The sequence below is a fragment of the Emydura macquarii genome, unplaced genomic scaffold (genome assembly GCF_026122565.2).
Source record: "Emydura macquarii macquarii isolate MOO-44397 ecotype Brisbane River unplaced genomic scaffold, CSIRO-AGI_Emac_v2 contig_306, whole genome shotgun sequence".
Lineage (NCBI taxonomy): Eukaryota > Metazoa > Chordata > Testudines > Chelidae > Emydura > Emydura macquarii.
Genome location: NW_027130443.1, coordinates 11,833,745 through 11,861,613, shown reverse-complemented (window position 1 = coordinate 11,861,613; position 27,869 = coordinate 11,833,745). Strand labels below are relative to the sequence as shown.

General features: G+C 38.3%; 1 protein-coding gene across 6 annotated transcripts; it reads right to left on the bottom strand.

The window, feature by feature from the left end:
• Positions 1–1,717: 1,717 nt before the first annotated feature.
• PWWP3A (PWWP domain containing 3A, DNA repair factor) lies at positions 1,718–26,978 on the bottom strand. 6 transcript variants are annotated; one of them, XR_010921960.1, is made up of 14 exons: positions 26,874–26,978; positions 24,891–25,000; positions 20,928–21,019; positions 20,269–20,339; positions 17,581–18,633; positions 15,114–15,236; positions 13,581–13,651; positions 11,983–12,062; positions 11,550–11,610; positions 9,384–9,459; positions 8,287–8,337; positions 5,694–6,121; positions 4,543–4,642; positions 1,718–3,250 (listed from the first exon to the last, which is right to left on the bottom strand). XR_010921960.1 is itself a non-coding variant. In XM_067559381.1 (14 exons), exons 2-14 carry the CDS (start codon positions 24,945–24,947, stop codon positions 3,163–3,165), a joined length of 2,340 nt encoding a protein of 779 aa, XP_067415482.1. In that variant the 5' UTR covers positions 24,948–25,000; positions 26,874–26,978; the 3' UTR covers positions 1,718–3,162. The 6 variants fall into 6 exon arrangements, 5 of the variants coding, with proteins under 5 accessions (XP_067415482.1, XP_067415518.1, XP_067415509.1 ...); XM_067559381.1 differs by having other exon boundaries at positions 4,543–4,631; XM_067559417.1 differs by having other exon boundaries at positions 4,543–4,631; positions 17,650–18,633.
• Positions 26,979–27,869: the final 891 nt, after the last annotated feature.

Below are 27,869 nucleotides of genomic sequence, written 5' to 3'. Positions count from 1 at the left end.
GTTATTTGCAGGCCCATGCTTATTACAGTTCTAAAGGGTAAATAGCCTACAATGAAATTTATAAGTAAACAAATTTAATGTACATATTGAAAACAAAATATTAAAAATAGTGTTGATGGGAGAACCTCAGAAGGTTCATTTTAGATAAATGCATTAAAAATAGTTTTGGATACTTATCCAAAACCTCCATGGATTAGAAATAGCACAGGCAGACACGTTAAACATTGTAAGAGAAATAACTTACTGACAAAATATTGGAAGTGCTTTTTTAAAGCTCACAAACGGCACAACTATTAAAATAAGATGATTGCTATCTACTGTACATCCCTATGAAGAACAAGATACTGATTAAAGTTAAGTTTCTTTTTGGATACTCTGCTTTATTAAAAACTACAACACAGGACACTGCTGTCATATTCACCAAGATGTGATCTTACAAGATAAACAAAATATTTCAACACAATTACTCTATCAATGTATTTAATGGTATTTGACATATCCATAGTTGAAAGGAAAAAAAAATCAACTCAACTTTCAGATGATACAAAATGCAGCTGGAAGTTTGTTGGCAGAGAGCAATGTATCACATCAGCTGTATCTGAAGTAACTGAATTTATTTAAACAAAGTAGAACCAATAATCCTTGGAGAGTTCATGCCTTGTTAGGTACCAATTTTAGTTGTTTTTTAAGAAACTGAAGTGATAGAATAAAGATAAATACTGTACATCATACAAAGTAAATACTGTTGCTTTAGGCAATATCTGAATATACTGTTAAATTTAATACAATGATCCTAGCATGGGAATTCATGAAGTGCGATCTTCAGATTTATCTGTACTTTACAGAAGTGGTCTATGTGCTTTCTACAGATGAGCAGAAAAAGTATTGTTATCCCAATGGAGTCTACAGACCCAATTAAGACTTTGGATACATATGTGCAGCACCCACTGAAGTCAATGCCAAATGTGGATTTAAGTGCAGAATTTGGCTTTAACATATACATAAAAGTAATTGTTAAACTATCTAGCCTTTGGTTCATTGAAGATAATCATGTTTACATTTTGTTTTTAATATTTCCAAGGCTAAATTGTGTTAGGCACATACTAAAAATATGAGAAACTTCCAACATGATGTACTAGTTTAGGACAGTCCATTCTTGGCTGATAAAGTGCAATTGGATTAGATATTACTACTAGTTTGCATTTAAAAAAATGTGTGGTAAGATGTGATTAGAAGAGTAAAGGGGGGAAAATGAACAAGGGAAAGGGTGATACATACAAAGAAGGCATCAGAATTTTTTAGGTTACCTCTCCCCAGATTGTAATTAGAGAACATGAGAGATATTAATTTCAGCTACCATGGTATTGTTTAGAAATCCCATTAAAATTATGGCAACAGTGAAGGTGCATATGTGGTTATGGTTTATTTCAGGAAAGGAAATGGGAATCACATTGTGGTTTAAGCCTCCCCCCCTCAACCTTAGGAGATCTACATCTGGTGTTGCCCATTGTCTCTGGGAACAGGGGCTGCAGTTGGATTTTTGGTGGTTTGTTTTTTTTTTAAATCTCTTAGCGTGAAGCTTATACACTGTAAAGAGATAGCACCAAGCCTCAACTCTCCATTTATAAGTAATGTCTGCCAAAGCAGCTTTCAAAACCTTTGCAGAATTGAAGGTACATTTACATAACTGGCTTGTAATTGAACTTTTTATACCATGACAGAAACTAAATACAAATTGCATTATCCCTTTTTCAGAAAAGTTTTAGTGAAAAGTAATATGAAATAACATTTCATCATGATATCCTCACATTCATTTGTTACATTCATATTCTTAATACACCTATTAAAAACGTCACACCATATAAGGAGGATAGACTCACAAGATACAGCACAGTTAGTGTCATTTGAAAAACTATGCATTTGAATTCTATGAATTCAAACTATGAATTCATTTGAAAAAATGAATATGATATGTACACAATATCAATATGCCATTTTACATGCCATTTTCTCATAAGGAATTCTATTTGAAGAATTAAGCTACAGCATTTAATTTCATATAAGAAACTACACCTCAGTTCAAACTGGATGCCATCACACTCTGGTCAGAGATCCTCACTGCAAACAGAACATAAATAGCTAAACTTTTTGACTGGCGTGTCCCAAATTAACAAGTATTTTATCAATGAATCCTGATGTCTGCCAGCTTCACTGTAGGCCAGCCAACAGTAATGCTAACGAATTTATGATGCCATAATGTGAACTGCTTCTAATGCTGGCACTGCTCCAGAAGCATGCAGATTTGATTTTTGAATATGTTAAACATAAAAATACCAAATGTGTGCCTAGAAACTGGTTTCATTAACCCACAATGTACTAAAAGTGACACATTGAATTTATTGCTCCATCTTTCTAAATGAGGTGAAGCTGGTTGTATTATAAAATAATTCTAGCGTGTTGGAACTCCTTCTCTTAAGAGGGCAAACTTGAGTGTAACAAAAACAAAGCTTTTTATGCCTTAGCTTTCATTAATAGGTGGCATTTTTATTTCCCTATAGGTATATAAAGTAGAGCAAGGACAATTAACTTCCGATAATTTTAAAACAGGAAACCCAGTATATTTAGCAGTAATGAAACTACCAAAGAATACTTGGCTATATAAAATCCTGTTACTCTACATTTATATCACAACAGGTTCTTCTGATGGCAGTCCTTTGTTTGCAAAAATATTCTGAAAGACTTATCCACACAAAATTAAATACAAAATTACAAGATTATGTCAAAAAGACAAAGCATTTGCCATTTATCCTCTTAGATTATTCAAAAGTACATTTCAAGTAAGGTGGGATGAAAGCAAACTAACTGGCTAGCAGTACATCCATAAAAATGTATATTGCATCTTTGTAAAAATTGATTTTACAGGGAGTTCAGCACTACATTATTCATAGGAAAGCAATGAGCAGTTCCATTGACCAAAAAAACCTTACAAGGTGTGAAAGTACAACTGCACCTGAAAGAACAGCACTCTGAAGACATCCTCTGAAGAATATTTACACTGATAAAAAAGTAAAAATATTTCATATTTTATACAAAAAAATTGCTCTCTTCTCCATGATATACATTCAGCGCCACTGCAGACTGTAAAGCTCCCTACCACTGTTTCTATACACTGTCTTCAGGAGCTAGTTCAGTCTTCAGCAGTTCCAGTTTCTTTTTTTCTAGCATTTCTTCATCAAATATTTCTCTTTCCCTGAAGAAAAAAAAAAAAACCAAAAACAAAAACATTGCACTGAACTCCTGTATCAAAAATAAACTCACTTTCTTCGTTTAAAAAAAGTTTGTTATCTGCAGGAATGCTTCCAACGTTTAATCATTTCAGTAGCTGGACAATGAAAAAAGTTAGGTTCACAGTCTTGGGCCTTCATCTTGTCTAGAAGTTTTTATTTTTACGATACCAAAAATCTAAAATAGTTATCATCAAAAACTGATTACATGCACTAAAAGAAACTGAACAGGGGGTCTTCCATTTCCTCATCTTATCCCTTTGCATATGTCGTAACTATGCTACATGAACAATGACTAGTATTAGGCAGTAATCTTCTATGCACTGAGTTAGTTGGATTTAATTACTGTGCTCAATACGTATTTTACAATAGCTTCCATATCTGCCCCAAGGTAACCCTCAGGTTAGGATTTTAGTAGGCTGACTTCTTCTTTCTGTGTGACCTGCTACAAGATTAATTAATATAATTGCCAGCATTTAGACTTCACAGTATGTATGTTTTAAGTTCCTATGTTCTTCTAAAAGCTTAGGCCAGATTTTGGAACAAAATACGCTTGGCACATTAGGGATAAGCATGCACTACGGAGCCCGTTATGGATACCTACTTCTCAAGCTGCCGTAGGCTCAATTTAAATTAAATTAGAGCAGCCTGACAAGGGGCTATGGTCCCTAAAGGCCTACATGTCAGCAGAGAATTGGCCTGGGGAGGCTCCATGCCCCCCCAAATTCACTTCTTTCCCTGGCATGCCCCCCAAGCTGGGGAGAAGGTTGGCAAAGGCGCACTCCACCAGCATTATGTCAGTTAAGAATTCTCCTTTCTCCAGTAGAACTCACAACAGGGGAGCTGCAGCCATATTACAGCCCCTTTGTGCCACTCAAGTAGCATAAAAGGGACTGGAACAGGAGCCAAGACTCTAGCCCAATATTTTTTTTTACACCCACAACAGATGAAAAGCCAAATGCTAAGGTTTTTAAAGCATTATCATTTCTTACAAGTTTCCATGTGGAATATTCAAATCTTGCTTTAAATCTGAATATATTGTAATATTCTTCCAAAAGAAGAGGGAAGGCTGGAAAGCCCACTTTTGTTAAGATTCTACTGACTGAGAAACAAGGTAAAACTAAATGACTATTATTTCCTTATAAACTGGAAGTTGGTGCTATATGCTGATTTTTATGAAAAGGTAGGTGAATCAAGCTAATTTCTAGGCAAAAAGTCCAATAAATAAAATTCTGGTGATTATACTAAACCATCATACCTTTTGCTTACAGATGGTCCTTTTATGTACTTTTCCTCTGCTTTCTTGTAGTCTATCTCATCCACAGCAGAAATTGCATATATGATGGCCTGTAAGAAAACTTTTAGTTTATTGATACTAGTGAAAAATTAAAGTTTAAATAGTTGACACAATAATCTGAAAACTGTAATTGAAGTAGTCTCAGCAGATGAACAAAATTCTGGAATAAGGTTTTACCCTATTTAGTAAAGTTGGCTCATTGTTCTTTTTGAAAAGCATGTATTTAAAGAGATGAAATTCAAGAAATAAACTTTTCCTGTAACACACTTGGAAGGATCTTTTTGCAGCCACAAGGGGTAGAATTTTTTTTTTTTTTTTTTTAAATGAAAATTTAGTTTCTACAGAAGCTGGAAAAGTTCCTTACTTTTTAAATTCTTTATTATAAGCTACATTACAGAAGTATTTAAAGGATTTAGGAAAAGTTGTGTTCCATGTAATTTTCTAAAAACGCACAGAGTAGAACAATAAAAGTATTTCAGAAAGGCAAATTATAATTAGCATATTGTGAGATGCAGCCAGCTTCCCTAAAGATAACATTGTGACACCAGAAATACAGGAGCCAAGAGATATTGTATAGTGCCCTGATGCTGCATTAATGGTTTGTCAAAAACTGCCTTCGTGTTTGATATTTATACCTGATTTGATATCTTATATACACAAGAAGTTTCAGAATAAAGCAAACTGGACAACAGTTTATAAATTGAGATAGAGCTGCCATTATGCCAGTGTGCAAATGCCCTTTTCAACAAGATAGCAACACCAGCCAGGGGTCCATAATGCTAATTTGGAACTTTATTTTCAAACAATATTAAAAATATGTATACATGTTTACTTTCCGATTGCTGGGCTGAACTAAATGGACAGCTTTGTTATTTAGTTACATAAAACATGTACCTCCCAAGCTTGAGCCACATACACATGGTTTAATAAAAAAGGGGTCCACCTTTTAATCTTAGCTGCCTAAATCCAGAGTCAAGCACTTAATCTGGAGCACCCAAAACTGAAAACTGGGTTCATGAATTTTAACTTGTCTTGCTCAAATGTTACTTAATGACGGGAGAACACTGCAAGTCTCTGACCCAAGTCATGCAACAGTAAAGCTGTTCACTTACTTCAGGCAAAAGGACATCCAAAATAAATTTGATTCTATCACCATTTTTGAGATCCAGCTTCCTGGTATCTATTTCATGACAGACTTCTTGCAAATATTTCACCACGAGGTCCAACTGCTCTTCATCCTCAAGGTATGTCTCACAGGTCATGTACCGACTTGAATTCAGAAAGTCTCTCAGCCACCTGGACTGCTTTTTGCTTTTCAAAATAGCCACAAGATGCTTCTCTGCCCCTTTTGTCTTCACTATGAAGTCAACTATCTTTGAGTTGGCTTTGTCTCTGGCTGCCCTTGTTCTATCAGGAAGGACTTTCTTGGAGGGCTTGGTAGGTGTAGTTTCTGACAAAGATTCTTCAAGGTCTTCCTCTGCTATGTTTGGGAATGTCATTTGTACTCGACCTTGATTAACTTCTTTTCTAACTGGATAGCCTGAAAGGAAAGCCAGCCTTAAAATAACTGCCTCCAAATACATTGCAGATGTAAGAAAAATAAAATATTTTTGATTCAGGAAGAAAAATCTTTTCTATGTGAGAAAAGAAACTAAAGAACTGAAATTCTGAGAGAAGTAGTTTTGAAATGATTTGTTCTGAGAACACAGGAGTTCCCATGCTGAAGTGGGCCACTGGTTGATCTAATGTAGAATTCTGTCTTCATCCGCAGTCAATATCTGATTTGACAAAGAATGAAGGCACCCCATAATGTACACTGCTATTTCTGCAATTCTAAATGACTGTGAGGTGGGGCTGGATGAAGTAAATAAATCAAAGAAAATTCCTACTTAATACTCAGAAGCATCAGCTTATTCCTTGAAGAGGGACAATAAATGTCTGTAATTATGATCTACCATGGGTATTAAATTTGTTATTATATGTTAGTTGACAGTGTGCTCAGCACTATACAATACACAGATAAGGAGTCTTTGCCTCAAAATGCTTTCTGTCCAAAAGACAGACAGCTGATAAGAGACACTGAAAGGACCCTGAAGGAGTTAACTTAGATTTTATCTTCAGCCTAGTCACTATAGTAGTAGATCTGACCAACTCAAACACATCATAATATGGGACATTTAAGAGTCTGTTCAAGTGAGGACAGCATTAACAGGGGATAGAGGTGGAAGAAAAATGCAGCCTGGGTTGTTAGCTATATGTAAATTTATGGACAGTATTTAAAAACATGCCAAATTATGCCAGTCATTAAATCGGTTACAAAAAGAGCCATGTTCAGGAAAAGATGCCAGTGCACGGAAGAGATGGCATTTTGCAGAACAGAAGTGCAACAGTCAGGAGAGAGAGCGGCAGCGGCAGCAGCTGAGTAGGAAAAAAGTATGACTGGTGCCGTGGCAGCAGCAGAAAGCAAGAGTGGACAAGAAAGAGGAAGAGACCGTATCACCCCAAAGTGTAGCCAAGCCTAGTAACAGAAACCTCTCCTAGAAGAAATCCATATCAAACCTTGGCATGAGTCAGGCAGCACCTCCATCTTAATCTGTATTTTAGATGCCACCACCCTCGCACCCTTTATCATCATCATCTGCAGGTCCAGTGCATCCCTCTTTCCCAGATCATGCTATAGTCAGTGTATGGGACTTTTTGCAGGAAAGGGTCGGTTTTAACTAGTTTTGCATTTAAAAAAAAAAAAAAAAAAAAAAAAAAGTGTTGAAGTCCTTCAAAGTTGTCAAAATATCCCATTTTGACATTTTCAAAAAACAGGTTGTTTTGTGGTCAAAATGACTGGTTTGAAATTGAAGTTAACTTATGGGGGGAAAAAAAAGGTCAAAAATCAAAATGTTTTGATTGCTCTCCTCTGATTCCCCCCCTCCGATTTTCAGTTTGCCAAAATTTTCAAGATTTAGTTTGTCCCAATTCAAGATGGGAAAGTTTTCAAAAATCTTAAATTCTCATGGGACTGGAAAATGATTTCCTGCCCAGTTCGACTCTAATGCCTCCCCTCCACCCGAATGCTTCTCTTGAGCCCTCTTCCTAACATCCCAACTCAGTGCTTCTCTTGATGACTCCTATGTATTCCTAATAGTTGGATTGCTGAGCCCTGCTCAAGCCTGATCTTTCCGCACTTCCTTATTCTGGCTGCAGAACAGGTACAACCCTCAGCTCACCTATTTTTTAGGCCTGTTCTCCCTCCCCAGCTCATTGTGAAGAAGCAGTAACTATCTACAAACACATGATGGTAGTACCTTGTCAGCCATTTGCACTGTGTCAAATAAGGGAAAGCTCCCCAGGCCTCAACAGGTGCCTTGAGAAAGTAGTATAGATTTCCCCCTGCCCCATCTCTTTTTCTGTGGGGAGGAGATGAAGGCAATTGGGCATTTGATATGACTATGTGAAACAACTGTTATTCATTTGCACAAGCACGGAAATACATATGCTTTTAAAGCTGACTTCAATATATTGAGATTTTCATTGCCAAAATTAAAAAGGCAAGGTAACAGCAAAAGTTTTAGGCATGCCTGAAATATTGCCATGTTGTCCTAAAAAACTTAGCTATGAAGCTGGAATTTGGCAGAGCAGTGTGTAGGAAGTTATCTAAGCTGGCTGACAGGGACATGAGGAAAAAACCAGGCTCTCCATAGAAATACTTACTGATATCATCAGCACAATATTCCAAGAAGGATCCCGTAAAAGAACGACAACCTGAAAAAAAATAAATAAATAAAAGGCCCTTTATCAATCCAATTAGAATCTCTGAAAACAAAGGTTAGAGTTTGTCTATGCAAAGACTGCACCTAAGAGACTTTAAAGCTCTTTTAGGCAAGTACCCTAAAGTTTAGGTGCTGTAATCAAGACATGATTCAACCATTAAAATATTTTAGTGCAACACACAGTGTGCCAATTTTAAAACAGAGAAGCCTCTTAAAGGTGACTTGCACAGATACAGTGCCGACATTTATCAGCTGAACATTTCCAAGCTACGAAGGGCATTCTAACCACCACATTGCATGCAATACAGCACTTTTCAACTGCGTATTTCAAAGCATAAAAACTGACCTGCTTGAGGATGTGGCCTAATGGTCTAATGCCACAACCGGGAGCCAGGAACTTCTGAGTTCCAATCCCAGTTTGTAAGGCAACAATTTTGGCCAGGAGCATGTCACTTGCCTCAGTTTCTTCCTCATCCATAATATGGGGAAACCTACTTTTTAAGGAGGTGTTGTGAAGATCTGTCAATCAGTCTCCAATGCACTGTGTAAATATTGATTATTTTTGCAGTTCCCATGGCATCCAGCCTACAGCGGGTGGCCCCTGCTAAACCCAGAATGTACCGTGCTACACATTTCAGCGACCACAGAACCCGAACACAACTGACTCATAACTGAAGTGAGGGGAGCAGAACAGACATTTTTTTCTTTGAACATTTTCTCTTGCAGAATTTATATATTATATAAACTAGAAAAATCAGACATACGTTTCTTCTGAGGATCTCAAAGCACCTTGAAAACATTGACTAATGAAGACTCAATACACACTGATGTATAGTTATTACATTGGTGGGCAAACTGAGGCACAAAAAGGGAGAGTTAACTTCAGCTTGCAATAAAACCCAGGACTCAAGTTGGCTACTCTGTCACAATGTCCTTAAGTATAAAGGCTTCAACTACACTGGATATAAAGACAGACAATATTGCAACATATATATATTAGAATAGAAAGTGTTGATAGTTTTGACCCATTTTGCTTACCTACTCGAATTCTGTAATCAGCAATCAAATCAATGCACCACTCAATTTCATGGCTGTAGTCCTCTTTGGCTTTGTCCTACAATAAAAAAAGTCAACAGGATGGATTTATTTTTTTTAAAAAACTGACCAATTCCTCCTCTCCCACCCAATCAAAAACTAATGCAAAGATGTTTTGTCAGTGTTATTCTGTAACAGAGTAATGTGTCCATTTGCCAACATAAAGTGGATAAACGTTGCTTATGAAATTGCTTATTTCTATTTCCAAAGGGAGAAATGGCTCCCACGTTCTGGGACTGCATTAGAGAGGAATCTGAAGATTTCTTAAGGCTTGCAGAAGTGCAAGCTAACATGGGCTGAACTTTGATCTCTCCCATCCTGCAACTAGCACAGAAGTAATGAGATTTTAAATGAGTATGGGTCCACAGGTTACTCAGTTTTTAGCTTAAATGGGACAGGTGTTCAAATCTAACTGTTGGAAGCTGGTGAACATTCAGGACAAGTCATCTTCTGGGAGTCCAGTCACACTGTGAAGTCAGCTGTAGAATGCAATCTGTTTGAGAACTAAGGTTGTAGGAGCCAGAGCACTCTTTTCCCCTCACAAAGAGCATGCTTTATTTGACATACTCCAAATCAGCTAACAACATTAACTGACTGAAAGCAGACTCCACATCTCCCTGCTTCACAGAATGTATACACAACACCCACAATTCAGTCAGTCAATTTGTTGGACTTCACCCTTGTAAACAAACACTCCCCCTGCCCCCCACTCCCCACTCTTCATTGCAGATTTCCCTCTGCTAGAGCTTACAGTTGTCCTGGGATATCTATTCCAGGTCAAAGGACAGTTAAAGCTCATCTTACTGAGCATCAACTGGGAGAGAGATCCTGGCCTACAGCCCCAAGACAGAGGGGTTAATGTTGTCTATTACATAGCATAACAGCCATTTGATCCATATGGCTGTGAGCCTTATCTGTAGATATAACCTTACAAAGATTTTAACCACTTTTAAGGGGATAAAATGCATTAAGTCTATCAGCTTTCAATGTCAACTTAAAAAAAAAAAAAAGCACATTCTATTATGAACCCATTTCAAGGATAAAGAAAACCCTACTGAATTAATTCACTTTGTATGCTACTACGCAATCCACAAAATACACACGCTAGAAGGCAGTATGAAAAACGTTTTAGTGAACATAGCATAGCTCATCTTAGATGTGAAGATACTTATGAGAAAACTTAGTCCTCATTGAATAAAGTACTTTTAAAATACTGAGAACCTGAAGACAATCAGACTACACATTTTTTGATAGAGTCTCTTTTGGATTATGTGCCTATGGATTCTTTCTTGGCTGGGCAACACTTTTGGCACTTGGCCTTTTCAAGGTTTGATTTTAATTTGAAAGCCTAAAACTAAGAATTTCAATGAAAATGCAGACACCTGCAGGAACAGAAGCAATGCACTATGTTGCTGTAATAAACTGGAACTTCAGCTCTGTCTCACAAGCATGCTCTAATTGGGTAAAAATTTATGTAAATACTAACTGGAGCAATTATGACTTACCAAACTACCACCCATTTCAACAGCAGAAATTCCTTTAGGCCTGGTCTATGCTAGGAAACTAACCAGCTGTAGACTATGTCTGTAAGCAGGAATGAAGCGATTTAACTCCAGTATAATAAGAACTGTTTTCAGCACCATTACAGAAATTGTTAAGTTTCAAGAACACTTTCTGTAATGTGTGCTGAATGTGGTTTTGTCCGGTCTGAGCAAACCATTAAAGGAAGCCAGTTGCTGACAGCTGTTAGCTATGGATTACCTTGAGAGTAGTGACTTAGAGAGCTTTGAGCTTGGAAGCAGTAAGTCAAACAAAAACTAATTCCAAAGACAGTCCAAGGTACCCACCCTCCAATGTGCCCCTGCTACATTTTGAAAGATGTAGAATGCCTTGAATATCTGCATTTAATTAAATTACTTTGTTCAAGATTGCATTCCAGGTGAAAAAAAGTATACGAACAATTGATTTGAGAAAAAGGCAACTCACATTTGCATGAAATTGCATTATGGAATGAAGAACAAATTGAGGCTAATAAGTAGGGATTCAGTTTTATGGTAATGATGTCATATGCTGAAGAACAATGTGAAGTGTGCTTATTACTGTACTTACTATTAGCTTCTGCTTTTCTTCACAGTCCAAGTGCTTTAGATTTTTGAGAGCTATTGAGAAACTTCATGGGGAAAAGAGGAACATAGTTAGTGCTACAGATAAAGCTTAGATTTCCCCCCCCCTTTCAAATTCTAAATCTTCCTGCAAGTTAGGTCCATAACTAGTTTAAGAATAGAATTTGTACCAGTTTACTTAATTATTACTTCAAACCCCAAACTGACTAGGTTAAATATATCATAGTTAAATATATTGCTCATATCCAAAATCACCATCATTGCTTTACTAAGTCTCCTGATTGGAAACTAGCATTAATTTTAAATCACATTGCAGTTGCACTAATAATGTTGTATTCAATAGAAAATATACAACTGACAATTATTTAATTGAATCTTGAAGTGAAGTTAGGAAACAAATCAGAATCAACAGCATATACCCCTTTGCCTTCTTGTTATTCATATCCCCTTCTATTAGCAGCACGTTTGCTTTTTTACATTTCCGCTTCACGCTTTTTACCTGTTGAAAATACAAAAGACAAGTTAACATTTTAGAAACTTGATTACTTATAAAGCAATCACATTCCCACTTGCATTTTTATATATTGCTCCATGTACCGTTACAGAAAAGGGACACTGAGAGTCAAGTTTAACCTAACAGGCAAACAACGTTACTAAATTGGTACATTCAGGATAGCATGCGTGCACAGGGCTTTGTTAGTAGTTTGATTATGCAATTTGTTTGTACTTTGTTTGAATTTATTTCCTGATTTCCTCACATTGGGAAAAAGCGAAGAAAAATGATCAAAACAAATTTACAAATTAAAGACACGCGTAACTGATAATTTGGAATTAATTCATCTTTGGATGCTACCTGTTAAAACTGTAATACTATGTACATTAGTCATTCTTCCCTATTCAGAATAGAGCGAGACGTGTTAACAGCCACAAGAGGGACTACTTTGCTGGCTGTTCTGACAGGTGGCAACATAATAAAGTGCAATGAATAAAGACAAATTCAGACAGATTTTACTACCTAATAAATTCTCCATTGAAACCCATTCTATTATGTATTACAAAGCTCTCTGAGTGATGATCAGCTTCTACACTGGAATTTGAAGCAAGTGCTCTATCTTCAGAGAGAAAGCTTACAGCTACATACTTGAACATGCATGTCATCTTTAACACCTGTCTTTTTACTTAAAGGTGACCTTTGAAAATAAGAAATATTGAGCTAGTGCCCTTTTTTCTACTTTATAGTGTAGAAAGATTGTCTCGAGATTTCACAAAAATGTGTTTCACCTGTTTGTTTTTCAAGTCCAAAATTTAGGTTCTCTTTACCGTGAAATATTAAAGTGATAGGAGAACGAGGGAAACATCACAAGTATCAAGACAGCTGAGCAATTTAGCAAGGCACTGATTTTTAATCAGAGGGATAAAGCTTTGCGGAGTGGGTTAGTTTTCATTAGAATTCAATTTAATTCTAATGCCCAATGAGCACTTTGAATCTATAATAAAAGACATTTTTTTGGTCCAAAAACCTTCTTTTTCAATGGAAGTAAGCACTTACAATAAGTCTGAGACACTACCCACTCAGCCTCCCCAAAAAAGAAATTCTTCCAGCTAAACTAAAGAAGTCTAGATTTGACATTCCTGATATTTTAAAAGGGTTAAAAAAAAAAAAATCAAAAGAAAAGAAAACATTTAAAATGCCTTTGGGGTGGTCTCTACACACACAAGAGTCATAAAAATCCTTCATAGTTCATCTAGCAAACTCAGATCTGCACTGTAGACCTCGCCATGTGAAAGCAAATATCTATCCTGCTTTCAGGTCAGCAATTGTTTTTAAATTTTGATGTTCAAAGATTTTGAACAAATGTAAGTAACAACACAGGGACCACTACTGAAGAGTGCTGAATGTTCTCAACTCATCCTGAAGTCAGTGAGGGCTAAAGATGCTCAATACAGCATATAGATGCTTAGAAATCAGACCTTCAGATCCTATTTTCAAAAAAAACTAGTTAGCTGCTGCTCTTACCACTGCTGGCCAATATGGATATCTTCGCAATTTGCACCAGACCAACACCCCTGGTTCAATTGAACAAGGTTCTAAGGTACAAAAATAAAAGTTAATTGGACTACATAATTAGACAAGTAATTTATGTAGCATCACTGATATTCAAACATGTAAGACAAGGTCCCTAAACTACAATCTCTTAAATTACACTAAGAAACAGGGTCCCTTTGTGCTAGGCATTACACAAAATATGTAACAAAATGACTAAGATCTCAGGGGTAGGGACAAACTCAATATCTCCATTAGTCTCCTAGAAATATAGGAATTGCAAAACTGGATCAAAACACAGGGTCCATCTAGTCCATTACCCTCTCCACAGTGGGCAGTGCCAGATGCTTTAGAGGAACATGCAAGCAACCCTGCAGCTGGCAAATGAGAGATAATTTGCCCTCCATGACAATCTCAACCCAATTCCTAATAGTTAGAGATTAGTGGCAGGCCTTAAGTCACTCTATTAGCATTAACTGCAACAATCCTGAATAGTCTTATTACCCAGATAAGTACCCAGTCCCTCTTGGGATCTTGGTAAGTTTTTTGGCCTCAACAACATTCTGTGGCAACAAATTCCACAGTCTAATTGTGTGTTCTGTGGGGAAAAAATCCTTTTATTGAATCTGAATTTGTCATATTACAGTTTCATGAGATGTTCCCTTGTTCCTGTGTTATGAGACAAGGAGAACAGAGAACAGACAAGTTCCTGAGCTAGTCTCTACACTAGTCATCATTCTGTATGTTATCACCATGTCCTTTCGGCAATTTCACTTTAAGGTAAGCCAGCCCAATCTTTTCCATCTCTGTTCATAAGAGTTTTTTCCATGGCTCTAATCATTCTCTTTTCTGAACCCTTACTAATTCTGCAATATCCTTACTAAGATAGGGTAACCAGTACTACACATAGTATTCAAGAGGAGAACGCACCACTGATTTACATAAAGGCATTATAATTTTTTTGGCACCTCCTCCAACATGGATCAGACAGAGAAAAAGATTTGGTGAGGATGATTGTGGGAGCCAAAGATGGAAGTTTTTGTGAACTATGCCTAAAGGGAAGCAAGAATGGTGTGACAGGATGTGCAGTGGATACTTCTAGTACCATGTTGATAGTTCCTGGACCTTCCCCAATCTCTGGAGCGAGAGGGGAGAAAAACAAAAGTAATTGCATCACTAGCAGTTCTTTCCAAAGACTACCATAGTTCTGGTGAAAGGAACTGACTGTCAGAGGCCTGAAAGAAGCTCATATCACTAGGAGTAGAGAGGTAGGACAGCATGACCTGAGGATTTCTGTAAGAGGAGTTTGCATGCAGCTTCTAGAGCTGTGCATGAACATGCTGCCACACTCAAATGAACAAAACTACATTTGCAGTTTCTAGCAAGAATAAGTCCAATGAATAAAAACATGTACATTACTTTACCAAGGTATTAGTAAAAATCTAAAACACATTTAAGTCTTCAATGACTAAGACTCAAAGTAATATAGTTACATTCTCTTCTTACCTTGACGTAAAAGAATACTAGGAAGTTCTTCATCTTCCTCTTCTTCTTCATCTACCAAAGTTGTATTGAGAGAGAGATCTCCTGAAGAGTTAAACTTCAAAGACAGATCAGAGGATTCCAATCCTGTCAGTGAAGTGAGATAAAAATGGTTTTATGTTTTTTCTGGTCATGTGAGGTATCTTAATTTGAAAAATATCCCAACAGTATTTTAAATGATTTAGTTCATTACTTAAGATGTGAAAATTTGCCATTGTGCATTCTAACCTAGGCACACTGACAACTCCATTTGACTTCAATGGAGTTACTTCAAACTTACACTCGTGTAAGATCAGAATCTGCTCAGTAAATATAGTGTTAACAGCCTAAGAAATGAGAAAGGGAGAGGAACAGACTTCTGTAAATAAGTGTCTGGAAACAATAAGGATCTTTAAAAAGCAGGAGGGAAGGGAGAAAGACTTCTGCTAGGGTGGAATCTTTAGGACTCTGAGAAAGTGAGAGTCAAAGGTTTGCATGAGCTGCCTGAATTGAAGGAAACAATAAAATAAATTTTAGACAGACAAGCTAGTAGCAGAATTGAGTACTGGAGAAAATTATTCAAATGTAAAATGATGCACACTTTAATTAGGTCACAGGGCTTTAGCCATATGTTATAGGGTGGCTTGCCCTTGGGCTGGAGAGCCTGAAGCCAAGCCAACCCTGATTACAGAATGAGCCCTATCTAAAAGGAATAAGGCAGTTCCCTATGAAGGGCAGAAGGTGGCTGCAGTAAGGGGGAAGCTCAGAAGACTATAGTGAAACGGAAGAGAGGCTCCTGCAGTGAAGACCCTGACACCAAGGGAACTGCTCCAGCTAGGAAGAACTGGGAGTATCCCGCAAAGGCAAGAAGAACTCTGACCAGACCAGGGGAGTTTGGGCTGTAACCAGCTAAAGGCTGGGAGGGATTACTTTTGCATTTGGTTTTGAACTTTAAGTTAATTCATTAAACCCTATGGAAGGCAGAGGTGACCAGACTGGAAAAACCCTATGCGGAGTTTATTTGGGGATCTGAGGTGGGGCTACATGCTGGGTTGCCCTGAGGCCATCAGAGGTTGCCACGAGGTGGCATCTCATCTGCTTCATATGACTCCTTTAAGACACACAACATAACCTATACTGATTAATCCATAAGTAAGACGATGTTGAGCCACAAACTAGGGAGAAGAAGAATATATCTGTGAACATGGTACTAACCTGCTTCTTTGCATATTATAAAAATAAAGAAAGCAGCAAGCTACAGCTTGACTTTGACTAAGACTGAGTCTCTGAAAAAAATAGGTAGTGGCATGTAAAACACTTGTTACAAATTTAATTGACTTTGTAATTAGAAATAGAACAAATTAGCAAGAACAATTAATGCTCTTTAGAACAGTGAATTTTGGAAATATGAAGGAAATCAAACAAGATATAAAACAGTGATAAGAGGCAAGTTGTGAAATGAAGTACTGAGAATAAAAGTATAGCCAAAGATTATCTGCCCCCATACAACAATACACTTGTCAATGGATGTAGAAATTGAAGATATTCAAGTAGTAAAACATCAAGCAGAGGTCAAACGAAGAAGGAGACTAAAGTCAAGAATTAACACTGGAGAATTACTGGAGGAATCAACAAGGCATTAAAATATAAGCTTGTGAGATGTTCATGTGAACTGTATAGCAAAGGAACCAGAACCTCTAAAACAAGTGTATTAAGAAACTTATCAGTTACTATCAGAATACTGAAGAACAGTAAAAATCCTACCAATTAATGGAAAATTTGGAAGTTTCCACTATATTTCTTAGTAACACTGAACTGCAAACTAGTCAGATAATCTGGCGCTGCATAAAAAGTTAGCAAAAACCACATTTATTAAAGCAGAAATGATGTCATGGATAGTGTAAAGATGCTCGTTCTGTCACATTGTAACACCCTGTTAATAGAGAGATCCAATGATTATACCACTGTATAATCTTTCACTAAACAAAAGCTCACTGTTACGATTATTGTATTGTGTCTGATATTTACATGGATAGGATTTGTAAATCTTTTAAAAACATCTTAAATAAAGAGTTTAATTAAAAGAAAAAATAAAATTTAGTAAAGCACATCTAGTACTGGTAACTTTCAACCCAAAGCATTGTTGGAACGGAGAAAGTGTTGAATTGTCCACTTCACTGCACAATTCTGAAATGTCCCAACAGGGAAATATCTTCCTTCTAGCCAATATGACTGGACAGTTTCCAAATTTTTTTTTTTTTTTTTTTTTTTTTTTTTTTTTTTTTTAAGTTTCCCTGAAAATTAAAAGAGGGACTGGCCTGATGGACTTTATAAAATGAGCATTCAGAGAACCCCTTCCCCAAGCAATTGCAACTTCCCACAAAAATAGGTAAGCAATATTTGAGCATCAAATTGGCATAAAAGTCCTAGTTTCCCCACTGAAATACTTTACCTTCTTCGTCTTCATCAAAATCAGGTAGCTGGCAGTTTTTAGCTTCATTCACAAGACCGTGTGACATACCTTTATTCTCCTCTTTTTTAAGCTCAGAAAGAGGGCTATCAGAATATTTTGTGTCTTCAGAAGCCCCAGATAAAGGTTCAGGGCAACTTAGGTATTCCTGTTTTCTGCACAAAGGTGAAACTACAGTGGTCTTTTGTTTCCAACTAACACATTTTGAATTCAGTGACTTTTTGCTCCCATCTAAAATTTTACATTTCCTTGCTGGAGTCTCTCTCACTTCACTGAAGTTACTCTCTAATTCAGATGAGGAACATGTAACAGAAAAACCCAGTATTCTCTTTCTAGGCAAACCCCTAACATTTGGCCTTTTTCCAACAGATGTTAACATGGTGGAATTGCAGGAAGCAGATACCGGCGTACTCTCTCTAACAAAAGAACGTGCTGTATCATCTGGGAATTTAGCTCTAGGAGATGAGGGTTCGCCTGCATCTCTTGGTCTCTTTTTTCCTTTCTTACTTCTCGCATTCTCTTTTAGTGAAAGGGATGAGCTTTTCCCTGTTCTGGACTTCGGCAACAATTTGGATTTTACTTTTTTCTGTTTAGTTAATGTTTCTACTTTTGATTTAGATGTCTTGAGATGCTGACTTTCTGACTTCCACGTACTAGAAAGGTCCCCAGATTTAGATACTGAAGATTCTGTTCTGTTTCCACGTGTTTTAACAGTCTCTTTGGAACTGAGCTGACATTTTCGTTTGTTTTTTTCTGTATCAGTTTGTGGGCTGGGTGTTTTTTGTTCCCTTTTTTTCTTCAAGGTCTCACACCCTTCCAATTCTGTTTTTGGGGAAAACATTTGGCATCTAGTCACAGGAGGAGAAAATGAAGTTCTTCTTCTTTTCTTTTCTTTCTGGGCTGGTTGAGTAGGTCGTCCTCCATCTGAAGGCCTTGCTTGTTTCGGAGAGGCACTCAAAGTATCTAGAGCAATTTTAAGAGCTTTGCGATACTTCAGTTCTTCCACAGGGTGACTAGAGTTATTCTTCTGGTCTGCTGAAAGAGACATGGAAGAAATTATGACTACTTTTACTTTATGTATTACAAATATAGTGTACAGTTTTTATAGTACCTCTTGCACAGTGCATCACAGAATGCACCCTTCATTTTAAAGGCAGTAAGTAAATGCTAACAAAATGCAGGCTCATGTTTCTCTCTGATTAAAATTTTAAATAGACTAGTACAGGTTAAAACACATCCTGGCCAAGATTCTCTCCTACTCCTCCCATGGTGCAGTACAAAAGGCATAGCACAGGAAGGAAGGAAGAGCAAAAGCGGATAGATCATATAACTCAACTGCTACCAAAATGGTCCTCAGTTTAATTTCCCACAAGCCGATTTGAGATACCAAACTAAATGAAGCAAGCTGGAAACCCATAAGGAAAATGATTCACAGACATTAAGGCCAAAAGGAACCATTACAATCTTCTAGTCTGATCTTCTACATAACACAGGCCAAAGAACCTCACCCGATAAACTATGCATCAAGGCCATAACTTCTGGTTAAACTATATATCATCTCTTTCCCAAAGATACCCAGTCCTGATTTAAAGAATTCAGATTATAAAAACTCCATGACATCCCTAGGTAAGGTGTTCCAATGGTGAATCACCCTCACTGTTAAAAACGTGCACCATATTTCTAATACGAATTTGTCTAGTTTGAGCTTCCAGCATCCGAATCACATTATGCCTTCTCCTGCAATACTAAAGAGCCTTTTACCATCCAAAGTCTCTTCCCCATATAGATATAGGTAGACTGATCAAATCACCCCGTAACCTTCTATTGGATAAACTACATAGATTGAGGCCAGGTCTACACTTGGAAGGATTTGCCAGTATAGCGGTACTGGTATGCTACACCAGCAAAGCACTCGGGCAGATGCAATTCATAGTGGGAAAACTACACTTTTGCCAGTATAACTTATACCACCACCACTCCCCAAACAAAATAAAATATACCAGCAAAAACCACATATATAGTAGGGGCTTTTGGCAGCACAGTTATGTCAGTCACATCTCATCAGACCTCTGATCGACATAGCTATGCTGGCAACAGTTTGTAGTGCATAACTGGCCTGACCGCCTTAAACCTTTCACTACAAGGCATCTTTTCCAGACACTGAGTCTGGAGACCACAAAGATGAAGCAGCTTTGCCCAAGACAATATAGTACATCAGTGGCAGAGCCATTATCAGAACTCAAGACCTCCTGACTCCCATTTGTCCTCATTCCTCCAAACAATATTGCCTTTAAGAATAAAGTTTACATATCTGTGTTGCTTCACACACCATTTCCAAATTACAAATACCTTAACAGGGGAGTTCAAAGACCTGCTAGGTCATACAGTCTTACTACTCAATATATATATATATATATTTTTTTAATTTAAAAAAAGCTACTAAATGACTTGCACAGAAGTCACTCCTCAGAGTACATACTGGTATCACATTACAGAGATGGCATATTTGGGGAACATCAGAGGCAGCTGTTTGTGGTGTTTCACGTATCCACATGGAGACTGTTTTTGGAAGCGTCCCAGGGAACTGAGTAAGTATTTAGATACTCACCCATCTGTTTCTTCCTTTTCTACTACCCATGTAAAATATTAAAACTTTAAAAAGTAGCCCACCTAATTCAGAGGCAATGATTTGTATGCGCTCCTCATCCAATGTCATAATGTCCGTACAGCTCACATTAGTCCTGAAAATACAGTAAAATTGTTCTAGAGTATTAAATTAGTAATCACATTAAATTGTTTTAGAAGTCTTGTTTCCTTTACGCAGCAATAAATCAATACCTCTTCCTCTGTATTTTGATTAGCAGAAATCAACTGCCGTATTGAGACAAAAACATTGCATCTTGATGATTAGTGTGGACCATAAGGACAATCATAAAGCCAAGAGGTTGACTGTTAAGTGGAATATATCAAGTCCACTATCTAAAATATTTAAATAATTAAATGTATACTGAAGTACAGTAAACAAAACAAGAAATTTTTATCATCTTTTGCCTTCTGAAATATCAGGAGGCTTTGCTACCTTTAATGACCATGAAACAGGTTTCAAATTAAAGCCTAAAGGACTTTAAGAATGGCATGTTAGTACAATTCTTCAACAGTCATAAGTTGTATCCATTTAAAAATTGAGACAAAATTCTGGTTAGCCAACAAAACACTTCAGAAATCAATTACCTTGTTTTACAGATAGTTTCAAGAATCAATGATCACAGCATGCTTTCCCCATGTTTGCATTCTTAAATACAAGATGATTAATGACCAGGGTACTTAACTGTTCTTCCAGACAGAGTATTTCAACTTTAAAAGAGGCTGCTTTTGCTTTAGAAACAGCTAGTCTTCTGGAAGTTCTGATTTTGGATAAAACCTAAATGAAGGAAAAGTATAATTTTTACAGCCATATACAGAGTTCATAAAGAGTGAAGAGGGCAAATAGCATGCACCCCAAATGAAGGCATGCGAAGAAACTCAGAAAGCTATATTCTAAGGAAGAGCCTAGGTCTATTTATAACTGATATTGCATATGCAACGAAACCTACCCTTAAATTAAGTATTCCTACCCCCTCCACATACAACAAAACAAAACAGACTTCGATAACTGGAGTTCATCTTTTCAATGCTTCATCTTAACCTTTCCCCAACAGCTTCAAGGGCTACCAGCAGTATCTAATCTTCTCTCACCACAACTGCAAGAAAAGTGAGGGTGGGCAGTAGTATCTCAGTATCTTTGATAAACGGTCACCACTTCTTCATCATGCCTGGGGTTAAGGTCCCAGACCAAGAGCTCTTCTCTAATCCCAGTGCCTAGGGTGAAGCAAAAGGTAGAATGCTGCTTTCTGAAGCTCAATAGCATAATTTCTACTACATAGGTAGTTATATGGAAGCCTACTGAAATGCACTGAAGCAAATCAGTACTGTATTTCATTTCATTATATATAACTTCTCTATGAAAGGATTCTAAAGTATGATAAGACTTCAGGAACCGAATTTTGTCTAAACATGAACAGATACAATCATATTATTTGCATATCAAACCATTTAACAGAATAGGACCACCTAATCCGAATAATATCCTCGAAACCTGGGAAAGTACCATAAAAAAGCATGAGTTAGCTTTTAGTCAAAACATAGGACTTGTTATCTCAAACTGTAACACTATTTTTAAGGTGCCTTTGTAAAGTTTATATATTTAATTGGACCTGCTATATAAAAGTCATGTTGGATTAGAAAATACCATATCACTCATTGGAAACAAACATTCCATGATTGTTTTAAGAGGCTATTTTAAGGAAACTCATTTTACAGAAGGTGGAGATAGAAGAGATTCTATTTAATCAAGTCTGTCCCCCAGCAGGATATAACCTTTAACAGAGCAAAAAGGCCAGATTTCATGTTTCTACTCGGAAGACCTTTTTCTATTCTTGTTATTTCTCACACTTGCTGACCTGGAACTCAAAAGAACCAATTTGCTTTCTAACCTGCCTAGAGAGTCTGAACCATTTCCAAACAAAAATAGTATGTGTTTATGTCAGTCTTGAAAGAAATTTCAGCTATGCTACATAGAAAATTGCCCTCCTACAACTAACTCACGCAAAGGCAAAAGACAACCAAATGGAAATTTGTTTGACCAACAAGGAAGAAGCAAAGCACCTCTGGCTTTTGTCTGTCTGTAGAGTTGCAGTTGTTTATTGCAATTCAGTAGACTTAACGTGTATTTGCAATTGAAAATTCAGAAGCCTGAGGGCAAGGGATGACCACCACCACCACATTTCACTTCTCATTTTATCCATGTATCTGTTAAATTTATAACAGTGATACTTTATAAGGACATTACTTAAGGCCAGCTGAACCATTACACATGCATTCCACTCCTCGGAGTATAAATAAAGTAAACTCTAGCTAAGCCCTGTCTACATTAGGCATGTGCCCCAATTCCAGCAATCAACCGCCAGCCACCACTATAAGTGCACTTATGCAAATCTTCAGTGAAAATATAGAAAGCCACAATTTACCCTACACTAGTGTTTACCCTACTTGAAAATGGTATAAGCTGTGCCAGGACAAAAATCACAGCTTTCCTGGGGTCTACACCTGTGGCTGGCCATAGATGTCTGCGATGGTAATTTATCATTCCAGTTAAGGCCTAGCCATAGTGTGACATTTGGATAAAAGGTTTATTTTTTTAATTCAAAATTAAGTTTAAATATTCCAGTAACTATACTTGCTTTCTTTGATTTAGAATATTTTGATACATTATTTTAATCTGATGTTTTCTGCAGCAGATCAACACAAAAGGTATGCTCTATATTCATGGTGCCAACTTCTCTTCCAGATTGCATTCAACTGCATGAAGCAAAACAAAATGAGGTTTGGGACAATCTATAGTGAACAGCTCTGGAGCATCCTGATTATAAGAAATCATTTAACAGAATACGGTTGCTGATGTAACTGGTGTTATTTTTTTCCCCAACCCCCGCCTATGCTCAATGAAACTTTAAATAGACATGTGCAAAAAAACATTTTGTATTTATGTGGGCATTTATATCACACTCACCCTGGTGGTATCTTAATGTCTTTGTTTTGGCCCACAGACAGTTCATGCAAAACTTGACATAACAGGAGCAAATACACAACAAAGTAGATTAACTCTGTTTGGGACAAATTAAGATCTCTCTTATTGAATACAGGTTAAGAACTGTATATCTTATGAGCACCCTTCTTATAGTTATGCCCAAATCTACTAAAATACAGGGAGCCAATAAATATCTCTAGTTTTCCTAAAATAAGCTACCAATTTACATTAGGAAATACAAAACATTATTTGTAAATGCAAATTATTATGCTTTTATCATCATTAAACTCTCCTAAACAAATCCAAATGACAAAACTCCTAGTTTATTAACATCTTACAATAAAAACAACTGTACATGAGGGAACTTCTTCATTAAGAACTCCCAACTAATCCACGTGTTTTTTTGTTTCAAAATAGCAAGCACGTTTTGGATTAATGATGCTCTTTCTTTTTGCCTTGGCAGAAGAAACAAGAAATAGTCAGTGAAAATTTAGCATAAAGGAAGCTAGAGTGTACTGGAAAAAATTGTGCAAAGGAATTTAAAAGAAGTTGAGGAAAAGGCGACAGAAATTATAAAGGAAACAATAGGAATGAAGAACATGGCACAGATAAGTACATCCTTATTTTGGACTGATAAGAAACTAAGGAGAAGAGTGGGAGAATTAGGGTGGGGAAATGCTTATGAATATATTTAGCAAAAAATGGATTGTGACAAAACCAAGCACTCCACTTGTTTAAGTAGAATCAACGTCAGGAAAGGGTAAGTAAAGCAGATGTTATGGACTTTACATTAGGTTAATATAAAAGTTATCTTCCCTCAACAAGACACAAATCTGCCTACTGTCTAAGCAACTCTATGGGACCATCCTTAACACTTTGCTAGCTCTGTCTTCTCCATCATATCAAACAAACTACTTGTCTTCATTTCAAGGCCCTTTCTGCCTATCCCCACTACCATCTCTCATTCAGGTAGTAAAGTAGATTCCCACCTCTGCTCGGCCCAAGATGTCAGCCTCAATTGTCCATTTGCTAAGTTTTCAAACAAGCACCTTCATGCTTCTGTCCATGCTTTCTTTCCTGCTTGTTGAGAAGCTCCCTGTAAATATCTGCAAAACTAACTCATTTTCCTTCAAAACTCTCCTTTGCTGTAAAGCCTACAAAAAATTGACAACAGGTAGACTGAGGGTGTGCTAAGACCACTGCCTATTATGCTGACAGATACTGTCTCACTGCTTTCTTGTATGCCCCCACCTGACTGTACCCATCTGTTGTCTCATTTTATACTTCAATTGTAAATCGTGTGGGGCAGGGGCTCTGTTTGTTCAGCATCCAATACAATAGGTCTATATACATTAATCCATGAGTGGGATTCCTCGGTGTTACAATAGCAACATCATGCTCGTTTGGAAACCACAAGTTCTAAATAAGATTTGTCCCTGTCAATAATTCCAATTTTTCTGGCCTAAGTAATTAATTTATGGTGTTATTGCCAAATAGGAAGTTTTAAATAGAACAAGTTGTTTGACTTTTGAGGCACATATCAAATGATGCACACCACTCGCACACTCCCTAACTTTTCCTGATAACTTGAAGAGGATGGGAGGGAACCTCCACAAAGTTTCTCCTCATTCCTACAGCTATTTAAAGTGTACTATAATGCTCTCACCTTTGCTGGCCATAAACGGTTCCTCCATTTGCATAGGATATATTCTTGATCTGTCATGACTGTGCTTCATGTAGGACGAGCAAGGTAACTACTGCCAGGCCCAGTGTATTCTGAAACAAATCTGATGTTACATGGATCTCTAATCATAATGTAGTCTTTTTACAACTCAATTTACCTTATGAATTAAGCATTATGCAGCATCTCAAGATGAGTAATACTTCATAAAAATGACTCCTTTTTAATGTTATAGATTTCTGTTAATTTTTCCCATATTGTTTTGTACACACACATCCCAGTATTATCAAGGATAGATATTAATGCTAATGCACAAAGTACAAATCATTCTCATTGAGAAATCTAGTGAATAAAGTGAACATACAAGTGAGAATAAAATAATGAAGTTTCAATTATCATTACAGTCCAATGTATGCTAGAAGGAAGTAATGTACCTGTCTAGTTTGCCCACTGAGCTAGTTGGAAAGGATATAACATTCACTTTTTACCAATTTCTGATAACTAATGTGTCTACAAAATATCTAAGAAGTCTAATTTTTAGCATTGCATGGTAAGTGCTTCCCAGGTTTATCTAGGTGAACTATCACATCCTACAACTTATGCTAAACTTGGCAACTCGTGAGGCTTATTTAGAGAATGTGAAATCCAGTTTCCAAATGTATTCCATATTTGTTATCAACTTGAAAAATTCAATTAATTACATATTAAGAACCAAAAAAGCTTCATGTGTTTACAAGGCTGAAGACTGTTAATTTACAAGAAGTATTATTGTTTGGTCATACATATGAAAGGTTAAGTGAAAAGTTAAGTATTATTATCGTACTTAAACATAAAACTTAAGAGAGACCATGATTGTCACCTTGTTTGTGTTAAGAGGAACAGTTACAATGACTGCAGTCTGAAATATGAGATGTTTACAAATGACTTTGCCCCTTCCTTGTATTTTGTTACATGTCTCTGGAGGCAATTTTGTACTTTGTGTTTCAGACGTAGGCAGTATCCAGACACCTTGTTAGTGCGAACTAACAGATAACTTTTTTTCCAGCAAGCATAAAAACAATATGCATGTATAATTTATATAAATTATGCTAGTACAGAAGCATTGTCTTACTTTTGGGCCCCAGAACTGTCCATGTCAGTCCCTCAATCAGAATGATCCATACATGCCCACTTACTATTTTATTCAGTTTGCCTGAGTTTTGTTATACTCAAGTTTAACTCACGCCACAAACCAGCCTCAGGAAATGTGGACTATCGCACAGAAAAAGGTTCATGCCACCAGTCAACAAAAATATACCTCATCAGTGCCAGACGAGCATGCACGAGAGACCAACCAGGACGGTATCTGGCAACTGAGAAACCAGAGCAATCGTGAGCGCCAACCCAGAAGAGACATGCCAGCCTGTTAATGGGCAGCAGTAACTGTGGAGCCACCAACTCCCCCCATAAACACTGGCATGAGAAAAGTAAAGCAGCTGCAGAAGTCGCACAGCTGGGGAGGAGGGAAAACACAGGGCCCTTTAAAGCCTCACACACACACACAGGGGTGATCTTTTAATGACAGACAGCGCAGCCCCCCCGTAAGGGAAAGAGGGGCTGCACCGCACAGGAATCCCACGTGTTGGGGGGCAGGTGGTAGTGGGGGAGGGGCAGCTGAGGAACCCAGCAGAAGGGGGCAAATAGGGAGCCCCACCGGCCCCCCCTGAGGAGGGCTGAGTAGTTTGGTCCACACCACCCCTACAGGAGGGTCCCTGCCCCCAACTCTTCAGGACCCCCATATGGGGGGAGGCGAGAGGGAGAGACCCAGCGAGGGGGGATGAGTGGGAGAACGGGGGGGGTTCAGGGACACCCTCTGAGGAGGGTTGAGGGATACCCAAGGCTCTCTGCCCCCCCAGTCAAGACCAACCCGCTCCGCTCCACTCCCCTCCCCCCCCTGCACCACCCCCCAGAGCGCCCCCTCCCCCTTACCTCAGAGTCCTACGCACGCGCCGCAGCCGCCCACTCAAGAGAGACCCAGCCCCGCCCCCTTCGCTCAGCGCGCACGACCAGCGGCAGGACCCGACTCTCCTCCAGGCTCCGCCCCTTCCCGCCCTATCAAGCCTCGCTCCGGCTCCGGCTCCTCCCCCCAGCGGCTTCTCCGCGCGCCAGGCTCGGGCCGGGCCGGCCCCGCCCACTCCGCGCCGCCAAGGTGCGGCCCCCTCGACTCCTGCCCCTGCGCGAGAGTTTTAACATTCTTTCAACCTCGCGCGAGAGGCCAAGGGGGCGGGCGGCCAATCAGAAGGCGGCCTCCCTCTGAGGCGCGCCCTCCCCTCTTGAAGAACGAGGCTTTCGATGGGTCCGCCGCCCTCCTCGTCCCACTCGTGACGTAACACGTGACGTCACGTATCCGGACATGACGTAACAACACCAGGCTGCCGCCGCCGCCGCCCTGTCCTGCTGATATGGGGGATTGGGTGACCAGGGGTTACCAAGCTGCGGTGGTGACATGGCAACGGGAGGGCGTGCTGTGGTCATGTCTGGATGGGACCCAATGAAATGTGCTGTGGGAATCCTAACAGCTGGTTGAAACTGATCGAGCTCCTTGTCAGTTTCATGCTCCCTCCCAGGAACAGACTCCTGAAACCGACATGATCCTTGTCAGTTTCATCCCAGGAACAGACTGGTGAAACTGACATGATCCTTGTCAGTTTCATCCCAGGAACAGACTGGTGAAACTGACATGATCCTTGTCAGTTTCATGCTCCCTCACAGGAACAGACTGGTGAAACTGAAATGATCCTTGTCAGTTTCATGCTTCCCTCCCCAATAGACTCATGAAACTCACCAGACTGAGCAGTTTTTCTCCATTGCAGTAGGCAGCCAGCAAACTGCCAAGAATCGTGTCAATTTCAGCCAGCCTTTTCCAGGCTCCCTAGCTCTGGAACAGCCCAGTAATGGTGGAAACCCATCTGAGGACTTCCAGGC

Coding starts and splice junctions, on each gene's coding strand:
- PWWP3A (XM_067559381.1), bottom strand. CDS start 24,947: ATGACAGATCAAGAATATATCCTATGCAAATGGAGGAACCGTTTATGG. Junction 21,020..24,890: donor ACCGTTTATGGCCAGCAAAG/GTGAGAGCATTA, acceptor TCCTTCATTTAG/GTTTTATCCAAAATCAGAAC. Junction 12,063..13,580: donor ATCCATATTGGCCAGCAGTG/GTAAGAGCAGCA, acceptor TATTTTCAACAG/GTAAAAAGCGTGAAGCGGAA.